The sequence below is a fragment of the Paracoccidioides lutzii genome (genome assembly GCF_000150705.2).
Source record: "Paracoccidioides lutzii Pb01 unplaced genomic scaffold supercont2.1, whole genome shotgun sequence".
NCBI lineage: Eukaryota > Fungi > Ascomycota > Eurotiomycetes > Onygenales > Ajellomycetaceae > Paracoccidioides > Paracoccidioides lutzii.
In genome coordinates, this window is record NW_015440947.1 from 2,122,067 (window position 1) to 2,143,103 (window position 21,037).

Here is a 21,037-nt window from a genome sequence, read left to right on the forward strand (position 1 = left end):
ATTATTGTGGATAGGATTTCTCTTCCTCATTTTTTCCCTTTTTGGTTGATTAATGGATGTTTCACCCTTGATGGGTGGGACACCGCTGATGTTTCTTGGAGAGAAAGAAAAAAAAATTCCTGTTCACTTATTGCAAATTGGAAATAAACTAGAGGTCCATTCAATACTTTTTGGTTAAGGGATGATTGAGCGATCTATCTACAATCACATAAATATTGCTGATGTCCATGACAACCTAAGGGTTAACATGGTCCCTTTTGACATATATTTCATTTGCTTAACCTTGAATTCACAACTCACCAACAGAGGAGACGATAACAAAGAGGGGGAAAGGAAACAGAAATACATACCAATGATTAGCTGAAATAGAGCCTTTGTCCTCCATTTGTCTCCAGTTTTTTCAACTAGTCGGAGTCTCACTGATGCTTTAAGTTCCAGATCATCTGGTCCCAGATGACATACATAACGTTGAGGCTCCTGTGGTTGTTCATGACACTCTTAGCAATCACTCGGCCCTCAGGGTGCACGACTGTTGTATATTTGTCCCCGTCAGCAAATAAGAACTTAAAAGGATATCATAGAAGGTCGAAGTCAAGAGGAAAGAGGAAAAAATTGCCAATTTCAAGAACAGCAAAGGAAACAAGGCAAAATCACATACCCCGACCATGAAATCCTACGCCAATCCCTTGCCATGTTCGCCCGAGTTATTTGCATAGCACCAAACGACATGGACGGCCTTCGTGTGCGGCAAGAATAGTCTTTCCAGCCAAGATGACATGTGGCTAGCAATTGCTCTCCGACATCTCTGGGTGCGGTGTCTCCGTAGAGCATATGATGTTATTGGGGTCATTGGGGCAGAATTTAGGGGTCAATCCCAGCTGCTGCGTATGCTTCGGTCGAAATGCATGTTCCTGTCTGCTAGTAAACTTATAAGTTCTTTGTGACCACGATGCTGGCGGAGAGGGGAAGAAGAACAAGTGCGAGAAAACCCATTGTGAATACCTTGAGGTGTTTGCATTATATATAGAAGCAGGCAATTGGTTCAAATGATGTGCAAATAAATAGCCATATTTTGGTAAGGCGATGGGAGCTTTAAAGATATCCATCCAAGACCACAGGCAAAGGCCTTAAATATCCTGGAACAGCCTCTCAAACTGGGGGGATAAGGATCGAGGAGCATGCCCGGCCGTTCACCTCCACCTTCTCCATCTCTCGCTGCTGCAGATGAGGGGGTTATCAATTCTGTAACAATGAGAAGCAGTGGCGGGGAAATGAGTCTGCCAAGGCGAAACGGTTTTCATAACATCCCGTCAACCATCCACGGATGCGATGGACACAGCACCCGCGAACGTCCTGGTGATACTGAGGTCAAAAGGAGGGGAGAGGTGCATTTATAGACACCATAGGTGCGTTTCAATTTTCCTGGAAATTCTGTTTTAGTTTCACTGGTGGATTCGCATGAATGGGTTCGATGCCCCGCCGACCAGTTCATTGAAAACGGAACCGAACATGGCGAAGACGGGCAACTCCAATACCAACGCGAGATTTTGATAAATCGCATGAACAGAAAAGCTACTTCCCTGTGAAGATTTCCCTGATGAGACACAAACGAACTTAGGCTTTTGCCAGTCAGGTTGTGTAGAATATCGTTGTCAATAAAATCAGTGGAGCAATCAAGTTTTAGTCCTGGTCTTTTAATGTCCAGCTACTCCATATTCTGATTAGGTTCTTCACATATTTAGAGATTCTTTGCATCTTGACCTCCTGCAAGTTTGTCGGTGAAATGGAAAAAAGAAATGAAAGCTGAAAAAGCGTCAAGTCAACTGTTAATTGTTGAAAATCCCAAAATTGGCGCACGGAGCCGACTGGTTCAGAATAAGTTAAGTGCCAGGAAACCGCGCTTAACTGACGAAGCATAGAGGTTCTTTAACCGCCCCAGAAACACTTTGCTAGGCAAAATAACCGAAAATTAACCAAATCAAAAATAAAACACCAAAATGGCAAGCCAGAAATAATAATCAATCTTTGCACCAGCCGTGAATCGAACACGGACCTCTTGCTTGGAAGGCAAGAATCCTAACCATTGGACCACTGGAGCCTCTTTAATTGTTAAAAGTATAAAAAATCTGCTCTTTCAGTTGTGTAGAATTTTATATTTTGGGTTGCAGTCCATATTTCGGTGGTTATCGATTAATTCATTCGAACCGCCTTCAACATGCAGGATATTGTCATGTTTGAATCTAAAATCCTTAACAAAAAGTCTACTTGGATCTATCTTCTGAAGCAGCTTACGGACATATAAGAAGTTCCTTAAGACATGGATACATAAACTTCAATATATAGATTTCCAACTCTAGATGGAAGAGCGGGGATATTCGCATTTCAACATTTATGCTCAATATTTTGTCAATCTATTGGAACAATGAACGAAGAGAGTGCCTAGCGAGAAAGTATTGTGAAAGTTGCGCAGGGCCATATTCGCGCCGTGCCCTGGTTAAACTCGATAAATGAAACAATACAATATTTCAGGGGGATGTATCGTTGCCAGCATGTATACTTGACACTTTGGCTGACAACCGGACTACATATGCATGTGTAGTATACAGTAAATGGCCAAATGCACGATCTTCAGCACAGATCAACTCAATAAAATCGCCAATCCCTGTTGGCCTCTATTCTGCCTCAAATTGTTACTTATGTCAATCACTTTCGTCTCAAACGCCCACCACCACCTCTCAAACACTCTCTGTCCTATCTCCCACATGTCGATCTGAAACGGATCCGTACCACTCACCCGCATCCCCTCAGTGGGGTCCTCGATATCATATACCAGATTCATAAGTGCCATGGGGTGAGAAGCGGAAGCTGGCCGAAGATCCTCCGGCATACTGAAGACCTGGATGAGCTTGTTGCGTGTGGTGGGCCAGGGGAAGAGATCCAGAATTGGATGATGGGGAATTAAGCGCTGCGTTGGGGTTGGTTGGAGATGGGCTGGTAAACTTTCTATACAGATCGGCATCCGTGAGGAAGAAAGGGAGGAGGTTGTAGAAGAGGACTGCGGAGGGGCGGAATTTGTGCACCTAAAACCTGCAGGGCCTGTGTAGAATGGGCTGATGCTATTCATGGTCCAGATAAGCTCTTTGAGTTGCAATCGATCGGCAATAGTGAGGACAGCGCGGAGCAGGGATAGGGGTGGGATTTCGATGATGTGGTCATCCGGGAAGGTGAATGTCGTGGCCTGGTAGGATTGGAGTGTTGCTGAGAGGTCGTTTGGGGTGAAATCTTGCTCGTTGATAGGATTCTGGAGCAATTGATAGGAGAGAGCTGATAGTTCGGGGAAGGCTAGCCCTGAAGAGAAGAGAGAATCGAATGATGACGGTGGTGATAAAGGCATTATAGAAGAGGATGAGGATGAGGATGGTGAGTTCTGCGTCATGGATTCAAGTATAACATCTAGAATATTGGATTGGGTGAAAACGTCTGTCAAAGCACCCGGAGATCCATCGTTTGATGTCTCTAAGAGTGCTTCTTGAATTCGTTGTACTGTGCCCGAAGACGCGGGGGAGATGTTCCCTGTCTCACACTCTGTAGCTCCTAGTGGCAGCAGGATATCGAGACCTGACTGATTTTCGGCAGCGCTGTCAGTTGGAGAAGGATCTACAACAACAACAACACCCGATTCACGAGTTTTTTGATGGCTCATTTGTATATGAGCCTCCAAAGAAGCGAGATGCTCCCTTCTTCGTTTTCCTAGGCACTGGATTAGACCATGACTTTAGTACCATTGAAGTTCGTAAACCAAAATTTTCCTCACTGTAACGTCGCTGGGCAAGAACATTCAAAACGCGTTTTCGCTCTGCAGCATCATCTGAAATATCAGGGACTGTTGGATCATGGACCATGTGGCGTTGCCTTTTGGAAGGCATTGTATTGCTTCCTCTCCACTCCCGTCGAATTGTTGAGGAAAAACAAAGTGAGTTGTATGAAATGTTCAAATTTTGATATTACTATTTGATTTCAATTAATCCGTAGAAAGAACTTTTACATTTCAAGTTTGGCGTTGACACAAGGTAACTATATAGGAATACGAGGGCTTATTTACCCAACCATCGCCGAACATAACGTTATGCTCTTGGCGACTAATCCGGAGGGATTGTTATGAAGAGGCCTTTGGCTTTGTCAGTAACATCTAAGAGAAGCTTTTCTTTCTGACTAGAAGCTTGACCTTTCGTTTTTATGAGCATATTGAATAATTTAACAAGTGAAAATAGTTAGAATGAAAAGTGGTGCATTCAATGATGTTGATGCATTTAGTGATAAATATCATCAAGCAGTAAATTCTTTTTGAAAATTATTAAATAGTCAACTTAACTATATTAATTTTTTATTTTTTATCTTTAAAATATTTTCTATTTTAAAAACTTATATATAGTTGATTATTATTATTTATAAATAAAAAATAAAAAATAATAATTAAAGATATTAAAAAATATTTAATAATAAAAGATTTTATATAATTTTTAAAATTATTATTATAACTAAATATAGAAAGTTATTATTATATTTAATTATTCAAAAAATAAATAAGTTATAATTATTAAATATGTAAAATTAAAAAGTATTTTTAATATCATAAATTAGCAATTTTCAGATTTAAAAAAATAATTATAAGTATTAATAATTGAATTTTATAATATAATAGATTTATATTAATTTAAAAAGTATTTAAATCATATTTTAAATATTATTTAATAAATATTGTGATGGCGTAGAACGGGCTCCCGGACTTCATGACGGCGTTGGACCGAAAAGGGTAATTGCAACTGCCTAGCAACGGCATTGCAACTACCCCGCAATTATTACCCCGTAAACAAATACCCCGTAAACACGGGAACCGCCTAGCAACCATGCTAAGGAAAGGGGTATAAACAGACTCTTCCCGGGCCCGTCTTTCGGAACCATCTTAGTGTTTCGTCGAATTAGCTTACCTAGTTGGCAATCAAACATAGATTGAAGCTGTGACAAATATAAATTAGTAACTTATTTTTAATAATTATAGTAATAATTTAATTATAAAATTTAATAATTTTTATAATAATAATATAATTATCTATCTTTATACTTTTATTTATACATTTTACATTTTTAATTACTAGATATTAGTATTTATATATATATATAAAGTTAATTTAAGAAATAATAATTACAAAAAATAATTATATTAATAAAAATATTTTTTATCTTTTTATTTATCTACATATAAAAAAAAGTTTTTATTAAATAAAATATATACAATAATTTTACTATAGCAAAGCTTAAATTATCAAATATAAGAAGAGTTCTATTAAAAATTATTTTTTAATTGTATATCAATATTATTATTATTATTTTTATTTAATATAAAGAATTCAAGATTTTAGTATTTTAAATATTTTAAATTACTTATCAGCTTGATTATAAAATTATAACTTGTAAAGAGGTTTTAATAAGAAGAAACAGCTATATAGTATTTCAATATCTTATCTTCAACATCTTGAGAAGGTTGTACTGTATAAAGGGCTATGCCCTAACCCTCATGATACTCAGACTCAGCCTTCGTACATACGACCGAGGCCTTCGGCGCTATCAGAGCAGCCCTATCAAGCAGCGCCTCCACCACCGAGGCCTTCGTACAAACGCCTCCACTCTATACTACCGAGGCAACGCCTCAGTCATCCTCGTGTAAAAGTCCCTTAATACTGAAGCCTTCCCTATATAAAAGCAGCCTGATTCCTCCATGATCTATCTCTCCTTTTTCTTTCCTTAGCGATTCCTTTTTGTTCTTATACGCGCTAGTTATCAGCTGTTTTCAGTGACTAGCCCGTCACATTCGGATAACTATGAATATAAATTTTTTTCTTCATCAAAATATCAAGATTTACAGGTAGAGAATGAGCAGAAAACATAGAAAAAGACATGAAGACATGTTAATCTAGATCAGAATATTGTTCAATTTATACAGAAAGATCATGAGGATGTTCAGCAGCTTGATATGCAGATTGAAGCTCAGATTGAAGCTATTCCTCATCAGTAAACTTCATACTGCAGTGACTATGAGACTATTGAACATGCTATAACTTCACAGTTGCTCTTATGAATAACTATATATTCAACTATTAGATAATCTTAATTTATTAATATTGTCAATATTAAGTGTGTTGATTGTTGAATACATTGAATATTTAATGATTTTCAGAGAGAATTCACTGCTGAGTGGTATCTGCTTTTCAGAGACGAATTACATTTGTCAAATTTGATTAACTAATTAACTAACTAATCTTTAAAGTTATTTAAATAAGATTATAGAGAAAATTATAACTTTTCTTATAAATAATTGCTGTAAAACTTTAAAGATTCTATATACAAAGTCCAGTAAGCTCCTAATGTATGTTTGCTCTGTACTATAAAGATCACGTTGATTCTTTCAAACAACTTGGGAGGTTAAATCTCCTATGGGAAGGAATCTATATACGGTACTCGGGATCACGTGTAGGGCGACTGTTCGGGGCAACGGCACCTCGCCCCAACACAAACTTAACATCTTCAAGTTTTGTGGTCCGGACATAAGAGAATGAGACCAATTCGATTCTGAATATGGTGAATAGTTATGGCGCCTATCCGATATGGTCGTATCTTATGTTTGAATCGTCGGCCTTTCGCTCGTCACCCGTCTCGGTCACTATCTTCCCTCTCCTCTCGGAGCTGGGCATACCCGCCTTTAGTCTCTGATGTTGCCAAAGACGAGATAACGAGGCTCGCGTCGAGTCCACGACGTCCCTTGACTCTCACAGACCTTCTCAAGTAAGCAAGGATGATCTCTACTATCCCGGTCTATTTGAAAATAGCGATTAGGGCTTGGGTAATTGACAATTCTTTCACAGACATGGCCGTCCCCCTCTTTCGGATGAGGCCCTCCTCGCATCTGCGAATTTCACACTCTCTTTACTTCCTACCCGACTAGCCTACCGGATACAAGCTTTAAGGAATCTACCATTTATTGTAGTGTCAAACCCGCACATATCTAAAATCTATAACAATTACATGCATTCACTTTCAACCCTGCTACCTTACCAACAACGTCGAATTACAACGATGGAAGAGGAAATACAATTTACGGAAGTAATGGCTGACCTTGTCCAAACTCATATAAATACCATTCCAGTATTGGCGCGGGGCTTTCTGGAATGTAGGAAATATATCAACGCCGCGGAAGTGACCAAATTTCTCGAAGAACACTTGCGTGCCCGAATTGGAACTCGGCTGATCGCTCAACAGCATCTTGCGTTGCATATGGCTTCGCAACCCCCTGTTGATGGTGCTAAACAGGGTTGGACTACACCGCCAAACTACATTGGAGTAATTGATACGGCTCTTCGTCCTGCCCAACTGATTCGAACTTGCGAAGAATTTGTAGCTGAAATATGTGAGTTAAAATACGGCGTTCGACCGTGCCTTGTGATCGACGGAGAACCGGAAGCCACTTTTGCGTACATACCCGTTCACATGGAATATATCATTACGGAGTTGTTAAAGAATGCTTTTCGGGCCGTTGTAGAATCTGGCAACGAGCGGGAGCCTGTGGAGATCACCATTGCTGCCGCCCCGGATATACCAAAAAGCCATTTACAGGAAGACACCGAGAAAAACAAAGAATTGTCTGATGCTGAAGTGGATTTCCGTATTGGTAAAGACATAGGGGGTTTGCCCGACAGAAATGAGCTGCTGGGGCATCTTTGTTCCTCGACCCAAAGCATCACCATCCGCATCCGCGATCGAGGAGGTGGAGTACGCCCTGACCTCCTTCCCCATATATGGTCGTACAATTTTACTACATATAAGGAGGACGATCTTCTTGGCGGTGACAACGGGAATATCGACGCTCTAAATGCTCTCTCTAGCAGCGGGACCAACACCAGTAGCATAGCCGGCCTAGGTTATGGACTACCCTTGAGCAGAGCCTATGCAGAATACTTCGGTGGTAGCATTGCAGTGCAGAGCATGTGGGGGTGGGGAACCGATGTTTATCTAACTCTACAGGGTGTGGGAAAGGTCGAATAAAGTAACTGATCTATTCTATTCTAAAATTTTGGGAAAACCGAAATGTTCCCTTTATAAGAAAACTATTTAAAAGAAATTTGGGTGAATTCTCCCATTTGCTCGATCCGACAGGCGCTCAGGGATAAGGATGTCATATACACGCTTCGCCCATGTACAGCATATCAATCGTGTGTCCTTCGGATCAACAATTTCTTCCACGCCAAATGCATTGGCGGTCCTAACGGGGTTCATGAGGCGCAGATATTCCTCCTCGAGCTCCTTGTATCGTTCTGCTTTTTTCCCCACTTTTTCTGCCTCTCTCAACTCATGGCGATGACCAACTTCAATTCCTCCATCCAAGGGCAGTGAACCCCATTGTCCGGATGGCCACGCGATTTGCATTGCGGGTTCTCGACATCCAACCATAATACCGCCAGCCACACCAAAAACTCTCCTTGTAATAACACTAAAAATGGGGGTTGTTGTGGAAAAGTAGGTCTTACCAAGCTCTACCCCCCATCGCATAGTTGCTGTCCTTTCTGCTACGGTGCCAATGGCATATCCAGCTAGAAAATATTGTCAATAAACAATTTTCAGTTTTCTGGGAGAAAAACGTTTGGGGACGGTTTGGTCAATACTTACGGACGTCAACAAATTGAAGGATTGGAAGGTTCATGACATCACAAAGTTTCAATAATCGGGTTAGTTTCTGACTTCCTGCTGCATCTAATGCACCACTGTTGACTTCACAGTTCGAAGAGATGATTCCAACGGGTCGACCTCCCAGTCTAGCAAGACCAGTGATGGATGTCGTTCCCCACAGTGCTCCGATTTCAAACCAGGATCCTTGATCTATCACAGAAGTGATGATTGTTCGGGGATTATACATTCTTGTCTGCCGTCGTGGGATGATTGTTCGAAGGCCAATGTCTTGTCTGTCTTCTGGGTCATTACACGGAACCACAGGTGGTGACTCGTTGCCTGAGTTAGGCAAGTATCCCAGAACAGTTCTAAGCTGCTCAAAGCATTCTTTTTCATTTGCGGCAAGATTATCTATTGTACCGTTTGTACAATGCATCAATGGACCGCCTAAGTCTTGGAAATCAAGACCTTCCTCAAAGGTGGCCCCTTCAACGACCTTTGGACCGGCATTGAAGAGAGACCCTACATCTGCAGCCATGACTGAGAAATGGCAGGAAACTACTCTCGCTGCTCCTAGACCAATCTAACGACAGAAACAACTCAGATAAGCAAACGCATGTATTCACATAAAACGAACAATAACAAAGCAAATGGAATTTGAAACTCACCGCTGGCCCAAGGACCGCCCCCAGATTTGGCACCCCAGCATTAAGCTGCTCAACCATTGGACCAAACGAACGAACATGCGGCACATACGACCATCCCTCCTTCCGAATAGTCGTTACACTCCCACCCCCCGAACTCCCATCCACCAGCTTCACAATTGGCAATTTCATGGCAACTGCCATCTTCTCTACATACATAGTCTTCTCCGCCGTCGCTCCATCTGCATGTCCACCGCGGATACTGAAGTCATCCGCCGTGAAGACTATTGGTCGACCCCATAACTTCCCCATACCCTGCAAGTTGTTGCTGGGTGTAAATGCCACAGGCGTCTCCGTCAGGGGACCGGTCTGCTTCCATGTCACTGTGCCGCTGACGGATCCTATTTCGCGAAAAGTTCCCGGGTCCAGGAGTAGATCGACACGCTCACGAACCCATAGTTTTCCTGCCTGCTTTTGTCGGATATAGCCTCTGTTTTTGACGTCGGGGGTTGCTGCTAAGGTACGGAGGGTGTCAAGTTGACCAAGAACGTCCGAGTAGTCCGCTGGGAGGGTTGTCTCTTTCTTCTTGGGTTTTTTGTTTTTTGTATTGCGAGGGTTAGGCGGGTTTGGCGCGTTTGGCGATAAGTGTGATGAGAGCTGGGTAAGTCGATTTGTAGCCTGGTTTGCAGAGTTTGCGGGATCTGCTTCCTTGGGACTATCCTTGGAGGGATCATCGACTTTTGCCATGATTGTTTCTCCCTTTTGAATGAACTATTTTCTAGGGACTCAATTAATTTCTCCTTCTAAAGGGTGCTGCAGCTTATATGTCAAGTGTACAGCTTGTAATTAACATCCGAGAATGTCAACTGTGAAGTTTCCAGTGAGATGACTTGATACAAACACCCTTTCCTCCTTTCCTTTGACGCCCCAAAGTATTCCTCCGTGGTATCGTGCGATAACTAGCCGAAAGGTTTTGTCTTTGGATTGCCGAAGCAGCTTGCAACGAAAATGGAACAGGGCCACCTCTACTTCTTTCACCCAAAATCGCTGTACGCTGAGAATAACCCGAAATGATCCAATAGCAAGAACAATCCCTCGGGCTTTGCAAGACGAGAAGTAAAAGAAGACAAGTACACTGTCGGTTATTATTATGCGATAACCTGTCAGAGGCAACGCTTTTGTTTCGCGCTGAACCTCGGCCTAAGTTCTTGGACTTTTCGGCAATGCATCCCCGCAAAATCACTCCCCATGTACCACCAAACGAATGCAGGATCACTGTGGATGTGTTGTAAAACCAGCTGTTTCGATACAGGGGATTTTTATTCACGGTCTTTCTTGCGTGGAATTGATTTTTTATATTTTTTTGTTGTGATGTAGGTGCAAAATTGAATCATTCATTTTATACCCCGAAGAGAAAACGAGAAGCTATTCTACAGATGTAAAAAGCCTTAACAAAATACTACATACATTCCTGTTGTTGAACATTAATGATCTCCTACGTTTACATCGATCTGAAATTTACTGGACGAGACATCTTCAAAAAAAGGCAACTATGCCTCCACCAGCACGACCTATATCGCGGCTATTGGTTGCAAATAGGTACGAGAGAGCCAGGAAATGAATGGGTTACACCATGGACGGCAAAGTGAAATAGAAAACTAACTTAAGACTTTTCTCACGACACATCCAGAGGAGAAATTGCAGTTCGAATTTTGCAGGCAGCCCGTGAATTGCCCAACATCGAAACTTTTGCACTCTATACAGAAGACGACCGGTCACATTGTGACTTGGGATCGCCTCACCATGCCTTGACCTTACCGTCTCCGTCATCCTATATGGATATCCCCTTATTGGTACAGCTAGCACGAGAACATACCATTGACACGGTGCATCCTGGGTATGGTTTCCTAAGCGAAAGCGCAGAATTTGCGCAGCGCATGTGGGAAGAGGCTAGGGCCAAAGTCATTGGTCCCGGTTGGGAGGTCTTAGCGCAGACTGGAGATAAGCTTCGAGCCAAGGAGCTGGCTGAGGCTTGTGGTGTGCCGATTCTGAAGGCAATGAAAACTCCAACAAACGATATTGACTTGATAGGCCGATTTGCTGCTGAGGTTGGGTATCCTGTCATGGTAAAGGCTGTAGATGGTGGAGGTGGACGTGGAATTCGATTTGTGAAGGGCGCTGACGAGCTGCAGTCTGCAGTTGATCGGGCTACTGGAGAGTCTCCGTCTAAGAAGGTGTTCGTGGAAAAGGCTGCGGTGGGAAGTTTCCATCATGTTGAAGTTCAGGTTATTGGGGATGGAACAGGCGAGGTTAGGCATCTCTGGGAGAGAGATTGTAGTGTGCAAAGGAGGTTTCAGAAGATAGTGGAGTGTACGCCAGCGATGATGAAAGACAGAAAGTTAGTTAGCAAGGTCATTGAGTCGGCACTGAAAATGGCGAAAAAGGTAAGCGGTTATCAAATATGGGTGGTTCATGATGAAAAGGGTTAATCAGAAAACAGATTAAGTATTTGTCATTGGGAACTTTCGAGTTTTTGGTGAGCGAGACATTATCAGAGTTCTTCTTTTTGGAGGTAAATCCCCGCCTCCAAGTCGAACATACAATCACAGAATGCATATCGTCAGTGGATCTTGTGCAAACACAGCTTTTGCTAGCTCAAGGAGTACCTTTACAACAAATTGGACTGGGCGATATCCACAACCCAGAGCAACCACCAAATGCATATTCAATCCAGCTGAGGTTATGTGCTGAGGATCCGAGTGCAAACTTTGCCCTGAGCATTGGAAATATTACTGAATTTCATGTGCCAGGAGGCAATGGCATCAGAGTGGACACTAATATCTCTGGCTTATCCTCTGTCGTAATCGGCTCAGATTTTGATAACATGATGGCGAAGATAATAATCACTTCCACCAGTTGGGCTGGTGTAATTCTAAAGGCGCGCAGAGTACTTGATGACACAAGGGTATCAGGGGTTAGGACTAACATTGATGTCTTGAAGGGCATTATCGCGAACTCCGAATTCCAACAGTGGCAAATTGATACCCAATGGTTTGAAGCAAACCTGGAGACTATCATCCAGAACGGAAAACAACTTCCGGCACCTCAGTCGAGTCGCTCAGCGTTGCGTGCCTCTCCCGCCTCTCAACCACTATCGCTTGGGTCATCTAATGCCCTCCGAAAGGGAGATGCTTGGTCTGTAAAGCTGGAACCATTGAACTTGAGCGGTGTAGCCAATGTGGGACCGCCTCACCATCTTGTGCTGAGTAAACTCCTTCGCAACGAATTCCCGACATCCCTGAGTGCGGAAATCGAGTATACAACTCCGGCAACAGCGACGCAGCCCGCAACAACTACTCCATATCGAGTGACGTTGTCAAGCACATTGGCCTCGTCAAGTTCAATGTCGTCCACCCACAGACGGGGAGATCCGAACAATGCCTCCCACATAACAATCCCTATGAGTGGCAAATTGATTGAGATGCTTGTGGAAGAAGGGGACGAGATCCAGGAGAACACTGTGATCGCATTCATCAAGCAAATGAAAATGGAACTTGAGATTCGAAGCCCAAGGGCAGGGAGAGTTACTTGGGCCCTGGAGCTGGAAAATGAGGAGGGAGAAGATGTGCCTGAAGGAATTTTGCTGGCTGAGGTAGAGGCAATAGAAGGCCCTGCAGTTGAGATCAAGGGGAAGCTATAGCTGTATATAGATCGTTAATTTACGCTTAGACTCTTAAAAGAGTAACAGCATTATTAGCTCGTCTTCTGCAGCGTTCAAATTCAAGTTGCCCGTTTTTGATTTCCAACGAGCCACCACAGTAACACAGTAACGCCTCGAAAACCAGTCTTTGATTCCCTTCCATGCTATCAAAGAGGAAGAAATGGTCGCTGCTTGTCTCGTAGAGAATTACCCGACTGCCTAGCTGGTATAAGGGGATATCGGTCACGTGGACACTGGTCAATCAATACTTTTGACCCCTTGCGAGAACATATGGAGTTTATGTATATCGCAGTCGTTCTTCAGCCGTCGGAGAATATCCACTGAGAGCAATAGCAATGCAAATATGAGAACGCGCGAACCAACTAGTTACGCTCGGAGTTCCTATTCATATGCGGGCAAAAGTGCAGTTTTACTGGCCAGTTTTGTCATTCCGACTGACAACTCACAGCTGCAGTAACGTAGCTCCCGCCTTGTTGACCTATGGCAAGCAGGATCAAACAGGAGCTCCATGATGGATGACTAGCCCCGGACTGCAAGAAACCACGATATTAATTGGGCCAGTTGATGGAAATCGAGTTTCTCCGTTCGCATTAGATGTCTTCTATTTCGAGAGGTTTGAGATGTGGTTCTAACTTGTAAGGAAATGTCACATCCTTCGAGAAATCGCGAGAGCCCAATGTTTCACACCACGCCGGCCTTTCGGGCACATTAAATGCCTCTAGCGCGTGACTTATCTGGCGGGGTAGTTGTGCATTCGTCATATCGTCTGGTTGGTCTTGAATGAGAGGCCACCCCGAAGGCATATGACGCCAGTGGAACCAATACATTTATTTGAATCTTGTCAGAGCCGCAGTCAGCAAAGTCAAATAATTCGGTCTTTCTGGACAAGCTTACCATTTTCAAGAGATATAGTTGATTAGAAACCGGGCTTGCATCATCTCATTTCTGATACTGAAATCGTTCAAGTGGACATACATCTCCCGACTTCCGAAATTTCAAATCTCGACCCCACAACTCAATTGGGGATCAAGACTCTTATGCTCCTTTTTGGGGTAAGAAAACAAAGCCAAACAGCCATGTCATCTACTACCAACACTTCTCTTTCCATTGCCACCACTACGACCGCCCCTACCACCCACACTCAAGAAACCGCGGAGGCCAAAATCGCATTTACCGCTTCCTTAACCTCCGTCGGAACGAATTTGGATGCCGACCTGCGTCAGCGCGCCCAAGCACTTCACAATAATGATGGTGTCATCAAAAAGCAGGAGGAGAAACTGAGGAAGACAATTCAGGACCTCGAGAAGCAGTCTAGGGAGCTAGAGAAGTTGGCTGATCAGGGTAGAGAGGGGTTGAAGGAAGTTGGAGATTTGCAGAATTGGGCGGAATTGATTGAGCAGGATATACTTATTGTGGAGGAATCGCTGTGTTTGGCGGACGAGGAGGATGAGAAAAATGGCAGGATGAATTGGAAACCGGAGAGTAAGTTGAGGAGATGGTTTTGAGTGATTGGTTTGGAGGTTCATGGAATGAAGTATGGAACGTGGTTTTCTATATGCTTTCATCATATCATTTATGGTTTGGTTTTCTTTGGGGAGGGTTGGGCTCTTTGAACACTTGGTTGCAAACTTTGGGGTTTTCATGTTAGGATCTGTGTTATTTTTCTTTCTGCTGAAACCATCAGGTGCTGTGATCCTTTCTATACGATGATTTCCCATCATGTGTAATATAATATTTTAATTTTTTTTTTTTTTACAAAGGATAAGTTTCCCAAAAAGTAAAAGAAAGAAAGAAAAAGAAATCTATCCAGTGCAGCATACACCAAAATGAAAAGAAAATAGTAAACCCCTCTGATTAGCCCTCTTCCAGATCGCTAAGGAACCGTTTCCAAACATCTAATCCGGCGATTGTGCATCTACCACTATCGCCTGATGACAGATGCGCAGCAGCTGCTTCCCACTCATCCCACTCATTCCACTCCCCCAAACTCATCAGATGTCTCATCGTCGGGCGTCCATGAGGGCAATTCCACGGCTTATCAATCATCCCCATGTGTCTAACAACCTTGCCCATTTGTTTCGCAGTAAGGGATTTGCCAATCATAATACTGGATCGACATGCTCTCATTGCAAACATTTTGCGAACTTTGCTTGGTCGAGGAACATATTTGCTGGTGAGTGGAGAAGATGATAAAGTAGAAAAAGACGAAGGAGACCGTGCAGATTGCGCTTGTGGTGATTCACCAAGTAACACGATTAATTCTTCCAGATCACGTATGTTAAAGACCACTTCCTTGCTGAGCGGTAGGCTGGTGAGTTTACACCGGCGTCCAATGGGCTCGTCTCCGCTTCTGTCGACTTCGACGATGAAGCCGTTCTTTTCCAAGGCTGGGAGGTTGTCGATTATGATTTCCTCTTCGACAGCGGTTAGATCGAGGGTTTTGGGTTTGACAAGACGTTGATTTTGTACTACAGTTTCGGCCTGGAGGCGCTCGAAGTTATATTTTTCGTCAGAGGCGTGTTGGTCGATTATGAACAGCTCGTCGTCCTTATGATCTATGGTGGCTGTTGAGTCATTTGGATCTCCCCGAAACCGAGTTGCAATAATGAAGCCTAGATTGAATTGACCGATTATGCGCATTTTAGCAAAGTCTTCCTTTGAGACAGACAGGGATAGCCGTGTTTCCGGAGACTCGGGATCACCTGTTCCCTCTGCAGTTTCTTCACCCTTGGCAGTGTTGCTTTGCTTGATACTCTGCAGCCCCTTTTGCAAAGACCTGATATAAGCCGCGATCGTGGCCAATGAACCATCGACAGTCCCCATCAGGTCAACTGTAGAAGTTTTACCAATAGAACGTTTCGATATCTTGTTGACTCTACGGTTAACGTCTTCCGAGGGAAGAGCAGCTTTGTCTTCCGTTGCTTGTATCAACTCTGCAACCCTTGCTTCTGCCCTGGCCTTTTTCTCATCCTCGTCAACATAACTCGCGTCCGAGTCGGAGACTTCAGCCTCAGCACCTGGTTCAACATCTTCCGCTCCAATTTCATCTCCCATTTCTTCTGCAGACTCGCCCTTCGTTTCATGCTCAGAATTGGTTTCGTTCATCTCCTCCTCATCATGGATCTTAGACTTGTATTCGGCTTCCGAACCAGTCTTTACCACATCTTGTTCATTCTCGCTGCTGAAAACTTCCTGGCTACCATCCACGTTGCTGCCTGGTGCCACAAACGACCACAAACCGTTTTCCAGGTTGCGCTTGCTAGCTGAAACGTGTATTCGACGTTTAGGTTGAGGCGTTGAACCTCCGAAACCTGCCATCCCAAGTTTTCGCTTAGGCTGTTGCTCCCTGCCTATCGTTGACATCACAGTTCTGTTTCCAATTGTGATAGTTGCAACTTCAGCGGGCGGTCTTCTAGGACGCATTCTATCGAAAGCATTTTTAATTACACTGGGTGTGTGCTGCGCGGGACAATTTCGCACCGTCTGAACAGGTTCCTCTCTTAAAAGAGCAGATGCAAGTGTAAAGCCCAGGTTAATTTGCTCCTCTGCCTGTTCATCTGAAGGTGCTGTAGCAGGGGTGCTTAATGTTGGTCTGGAGCCCTTATTTTCACGTGTTGGATATTGGGATAGCGTTATCTCGGTAGCTTCTTGAGTTGCTAAGTCTACTCGTCGAGTATCTTCATTAGTCACTGAATGGCCTTCCGTTAACTGACGCGATTCCATCCTATCCTCATTTTGCTGAGTCTCAGGAATCTCAGGCAAGGTTTTCGAACGTTCAGTGAAACGTTGAACGAAGGTCCTCATAGCTGTTTGTTCCCCCTCCTCATCTCTCTCCTCATCTTCCCCCTCCGCCTGCTCATAGGATTGCTTGGCCCTATTTGATTCTGCAGGTTTTGTGGAAGCAAGGACAGAAGCAGTATCTTTCCCAGAAGGACGGTGCAACGTGGATTGCTTCCCGGGAATTAGAGACTGGGGCACCGTCTGGTCTTGGCGCTCGAACAATTCAGTCAAAGTAGTTTTCAAAGACTCTATTAGAGTACCCGCATCATGTAATAAAATGGTACGTTTATCCGGTGACACATTAACGTCGTAAGAGTTCGTATCCATTTTAAAATCTGCAAAGATGAAAGGTGACTGCGAGATGTTAAAGGATTTATAGACCTCATTAAATGCCTTTGCGATCTGAGGCAAACCACAGGGGCGAGAATTGACGAAAAACATCTGGCGGTCTGGGGTTTGCCTGCCTTCCCCGAAGATCGGTTTCGAGATATGTCCTTGGATAAATATTTTGTTGGCCTCCTGGATACCACCCCGGATCGACTTCCCGTTCGTGGCACTTGGCTGAAACTCCAGCTCCAGATCCAGGGGGGTCAACGCGAGAAGAGTCTTCGCTCCATATATGTTTGAAATATTCTCCTTCGTGGTAGCATTGGATTTAGTAGCAAATACCAAAACATTTTTCCCCTTTAACATTTGATTTTTGACATTAAACCGGACCCCTGTGCTGACACATGCATAGGCGTGCAGCAAGCCAAGAACCTTGCCGTATTCTCTTTTGATGTTTTTCTCCAACTCCCGCCGACGCACTGGAAGCCTGTTAAAAAGGTTCTCAACAGATGCTGTCGTTCCTCTTTGACCTGCAACTACCTGTGTATCCTTAAGCTTCCCAGAGATTTCAAATTCCAGCTTTGAAGCTTTGGGAGCTTGATGCGCCTGGGCGGTAACGATGTGGAAGTTCGACAGGGCACAGAGAGAGGATAGGGCTTCGCCACGGAAACCGAAGCTTTGGAGGGAGGATAAATCGTCTAACTTGGACAATTTGGAGGTATAGTGCTTCAAAGCTACCATGTCGGTTAGTATAAGAACTTAGGTAGAGGAGATCTCCAACGTGTGAGTCTTCGTACCAACTGTCTCATAATCATCGGGTGATATTCCTTTTCCATTATCTTGCACTTCAATCAAGTCTAGCCCGTTGTTCTTAAACCGGATATCTATGTAACAGCACAAACAGTCAGAGAATTCGTTTGTAGTAGCCTTGAATATAAAACGCATCAAAGTACCTATAGATGTTGCACCAGCATCTAGACTGTTCTCCACCAGTTCTTTAACCACGGAGCATAGGTCAACGATAACCTGGCCGGATTGGATTTGGTGAACCTATTATCAGTTAGCCTCCGTGCATTAGTATTCGAGTTTCAAAAGAAGGATTTATACCGAGCGGGCCTCAATGGCCTTGATGGTAGCCATGTTCATCCCATGGGGTTGGTTAGGAGAAATTCTTTTGTTGCCGACGCGATTAGGCACGTGGAGTTCGAAAGCGAATAACTACGAACAAACTGCCGGCTGACGTCATCGGCCATTTTTAACTAACTAGTTATTTTCATGGTGGTTACTACAAATTAACAAGCGACAGGTACATTCACCGTACGAATGTCCTAAATGGGCCTAAGGCAATCCCTTTTAGATAATATGGAATTTACCGGAAACCCGTAAAGAGCAGTGTATGTACTATTTCATGAGTGCAAACTATATATACTAATGCCTTCTATTCCAAATTCGATAATACAGGCGTCAATGCGATGAACAACAAAGGTATATGAGTACTGAGTCACCAAAGGAGGATTTAACACTGCTTATGAAATGTCAAAACGATCAGGTAACAAAACTGGAGCAATCAGAGTCCACAAGTAAATCGCATAGCACACCATAGCACTGATTATTTTCACCCAACTAGCCCAATATGTCCTGCCAACGGGGGCAAGATTATCCTTCGCTTCGGGGTCCAGATTTTGCGTGAGCAAGGTTGCAACCCACGCGGTTGCCAGGAAAAAGATAACATGAAACAGAGAATAGTTATACTGGGTTGAGTGACGCTCGTCGTCCTTGCTGCCCCGGTCGTCATCTGACTCATTATCGCTTTCATCGAGGGCGCTTGCCGGTAAGCTACCACTCTCAACAGCAGCGCGGAGAGCCTCAGCACGCATTTCCCTGCGACTGAGTCCAGGCTGTTGGGTTACAAGTCCATGTTCCATCTCATCTTGGCCGAGGCGGGAGTAGTTATGGGCTCCTTTCGACCCCAGAGCGATACCTTGAGTGGCGGCACGAGTGGTGGTATAGGCGATGGTCAACATAGTAACTATAGCGCCAATCACGATAGTGGCCGATCGGGTGCCACGAGCGCGAATGAAGGGATTGCACTGACGATCGTCCGGCTCCATTGACACGGCGGACATTATCAAATACGTGCAGTATGCTGTGACCATGGCAGCCTGCGCCAATCCGGCTCGAGGATTTGATGCCTGAACTGCAGGTTGAACCGAGACCACGGAAATAATCAGGAAGACGATGAGGTTAATCTAAAATCCGAATTAGTATATCCTGCTTGATTTGGTGAAAATAATATAGTAAAAAACTCACGGTGATCGCAGCTTGGTTCATGGTGCACCCGGAGTGGGAGAAAAAGATGTACATGATGACAGTCATTGCGATGGACGCAATATACATTCCCAGTGTTGAACCAATCAGCAAGACCCGCCACATCCGCGAATCTAGCTCCTCAATCTTTTGCAAGCAGACCTCAGCCCACGTATGGGCTAGATCGACCAGAAGGACAAGGCCTAGAAGCAGGAAGAGAATTGCTCCAATGAAAGAAATGTAGCTGCCCCAGACGAAAAAGAATCCCTCGGGGATCAGAAACGACAACACTATCAAAGCCAGCCATGCGATAACCTTCGGACCCCAGAAGCCATTTTGAAGAGACGCTCTACTGCCTTTGGAAGAATGGACTCCAAGCAGGAGGATTGCCATAACGATATGAAACAGCCCAAGCGCAAAATTAATTCGATGAACAGCAACCCATCCATAACATTTTTCTCCTTCGCAGCTGATCGGCAAAAAGTCGAAAGTGAGGTGCTCCAATTTGCTTAGAGCCCATCGCGTCAACATTATCCAGGACAGTATCGAATTAATTAAAAGCATGAAAGCGTAGGCGATTCTCGTGGCCATACTATTCCGGAAGTCAGCGGTAAACTTAGACCAAAACAGATTCAGAAGCGTACCTGCTCTGAAACTTCCCGCAGGCACCACATATCGCTGAACATGTCGCTGCCCCACAACACGACGCGCAGAATGTTAATAACTAAATTGTAGAGGTGGTTAGCGGCTGATATAGGCACCAAGGAATCGTAGGAACTCACAGTGCCAACGCTGGGCACTGCCATTAAAGGCAGCGACAAAAGCGCGCCCATCTCGACGTCACAAACCGATAATAAGAGACAATACCAAGCAGTGTATATGACTTGTGTCAGGATCAGAAACACAGGGAAGAGGACGTGGTGAATCTTCGAAGGAATGTCAGTAGTACTGGCTGGCAGTGGATTGGAATGGATGGGGATGATGATGTAAGAGTTGGGGGGGGCGCTGTTAGGGTAGTTAACTTAATGTCAGGTGACCCCTATGGAATTGTACTAAATCCAGGAACTCTAATGTTGGGCATTGGTTGCCCGGGTTAGCCCTACCTCACGTGATATACGCGTATATTAGTTGGCTGACCAGGCCTCCCACCAATGGAGAATTAACCATCCCAACATAGCTGGCTCCTACCACGTGACACACACCTTATAGTTGCAGATGATGGGTCACCTGACATCCCCAACACTAGCTAACCAGTTAGCTTAGCTCCTTCATCAACCACAACCCAACATCCAATATTAACTATTAATGTAACTAGTTAACTATTAATGATCTATTAAGTACTTTGTAAATAATGTGAATTACCATCTAAAACAAAAAATTATTAAACTCAGAAAGTGTAGAATCAAGTTTTAGGTGGAATAAGTTCATTGGGTGGTGAGTTACAATACGTAAGCGGAGGTGCAATCCATGGATTCCTTTTAACTAGTTATCGCCCGGCGATAGGCTGCTTTTCAGGTAAGCCAAAACCCCAAGGACCCGT

The 21,037-nt window shown here is 43.9% G+C and overlaps 8 protein-coding genes and 1 non-coding gene across 9 annotated transcripts; 4 read left to right on the forward strand and 5 right to left on the reverse strand.

Annotated features, from left to right (window-relative positions):
* Nucleotides 1-1,178: 1,178 nt before the first annotated feature.
* On the forward strand, nt 1,179-1,551 carry PAAG_00599 (hypothetical protein; the record flags this gene model as incomplete). Its single annotated transcript, XM_015844074.1, has 2 exons — nt 1,179-1,385; nt 1,441-1,551. The coding sequence occupies 2 exons, from the start codon at nt 1,179-1,181 to the stop codon at nt 1,549-1,551; spliced, it is 318 nt and encodes a 105-aa protein (XP_015700409.1).
* Nucleotides 1,552-2,026: 475 nt separating this feature from the next.
* PAAG_11135 lies at nt 2,027-2,098 on the reverse strand. Its single transcript has one exon. It is a non-coding gene; the product is annotated as a tRNA-Gly (tRNA).
* Nucleotides 2,099-2,638: 540 nt separating this feature from the next.
* Nucleotides 2,639-3,926, reverse strand: PAAG_00600 (hypothetical protein; the record flags this gene model as incomplete). The annotated part of the gene is made up of 2 exons (XM_002798015.1): nt 2,639-3,750; nt 3,815-3,926. 2 exons carry the CDS (start codon nt 3,924-3,926, stop codon nt 2,639-2,641), a joined length of 1,224 nt encoding a protein of 407 aa, XP_002798061.1.
* Nucleotides 3,927-6,646: 2,720 nt separating this feature from the next.
* Nucleotides 6,647-8,097, forward strand: PAAG_00601 (hypothetical protein; the record flags this gene model as incomplete). Its single annotated transcript, XM_002798016.2, has 2 exons — nt 6,647-6,840; nt 6,921-8,097. 2 exons carry the CDS (start codon nt 6,647-6,649, stop codon nt 8,095-8,097), a joined length of 1,371 nt encoding a protein of 456 aa, XP_002798062.1.
* A 66-nt stretch (nt 8,098-8,163) lies between these two features.
* Nucleotides 8,164-10,109, reverse strand: PAAG_00602 (propionyl-CoA carboxylase; the record flags this gene model as incomplete). The annotated part of the gene is made up of 3 exons (XM_002798017.1): nt 8,164-8,642; nt 8,719-9,301; nt 9,387-10,109. 3 exons carry the CDS (start codon nt 10,107-10,109, stop codon nt 8,164-8,166), a joined length of 1,785 nt encoding a protein of 594 aa, XP_002798063.1.
* An 805-nt stretch (nt 10,110-10,914) lies between these two features.
* Nucleotides 10,915-13,062, forward strand: PAAG_00603 (biotin carboxylase; the record flags this gene model as incomplete). The annotated part of the gene is made up of 3 exons (XM_002798018.1): nt 10,915-10,961; nt 11,053-11,806; nt 11,863-13,062. The coding sequence occupies 3 exons, from the start codon at nt 10,915-10,917 to the stop codon at nt 13,060-13,062; spliced, it is 2,001 nt and encodes a 666-aa protein (XP_002798064.1).
* A 1,097-nt stretch (nt 13,063-14,159) lies between these two features.
* On the forward strand, nt 14,160-14,588 carry PAAG_00604 (hypothetical protein; the record flags this gene model as incomplete). Its single annotated transcript, XM_002798019.1, has 1 exon — nt 14,160-14,588. The coding sequence occupies one exon, from the start codon at nt 14,160-14,162 to the stop codon at nt 14,586-14,588; it is 429 nt and encodes a 142-aa protein (XP_002798065.1).
* A 349-nt stretch (nt 14,589-14,937) lies between these two features.
* PAAG_00605 (DNA mismatch repair protein pms1) lies at nt 14,938-18,330 on the reverse strand (the record flags this gene model as incomplete). The annotated part of the gene is made up of 4 exons (XM_002798020.1): nt 14,938-17,924; nt 17,988-18,074; nt 18,144-18,240; nt 18,298-18,330. 4 exons carry the CDS (start codon nt 18,328-18,330, stop codon nt 14,938-14,940), a joined length of 3,204 nt encoding a protein of 1,067 aa, XP_002798066.1.
* Nucleotides 18,331-18,716: 386 nt separating this feature from the next.
* Nucleotides 18,717-20,330, reverse strand: PAAG_00606 (membrane protein TMS1; the record flags this gene model as incomplete). The annotated part of the gene is made up of 4 exons (XM_002798021.2): nt 18,717-19,439; nt 19,501-20,089; nt 20,142-20,221; nt 20,280-20,330. The coding sequence occupies 4 exons, from the start codon at nt 20,328-20,330 to the stop codon at nt 18,717-18,719; spliced, it is 1,443 nt and encodes a 480-aa protein (XP_002798067.1).
* Between the last annotated feature and the right edge of the window lie 707 nt (nt 20,331-21,037).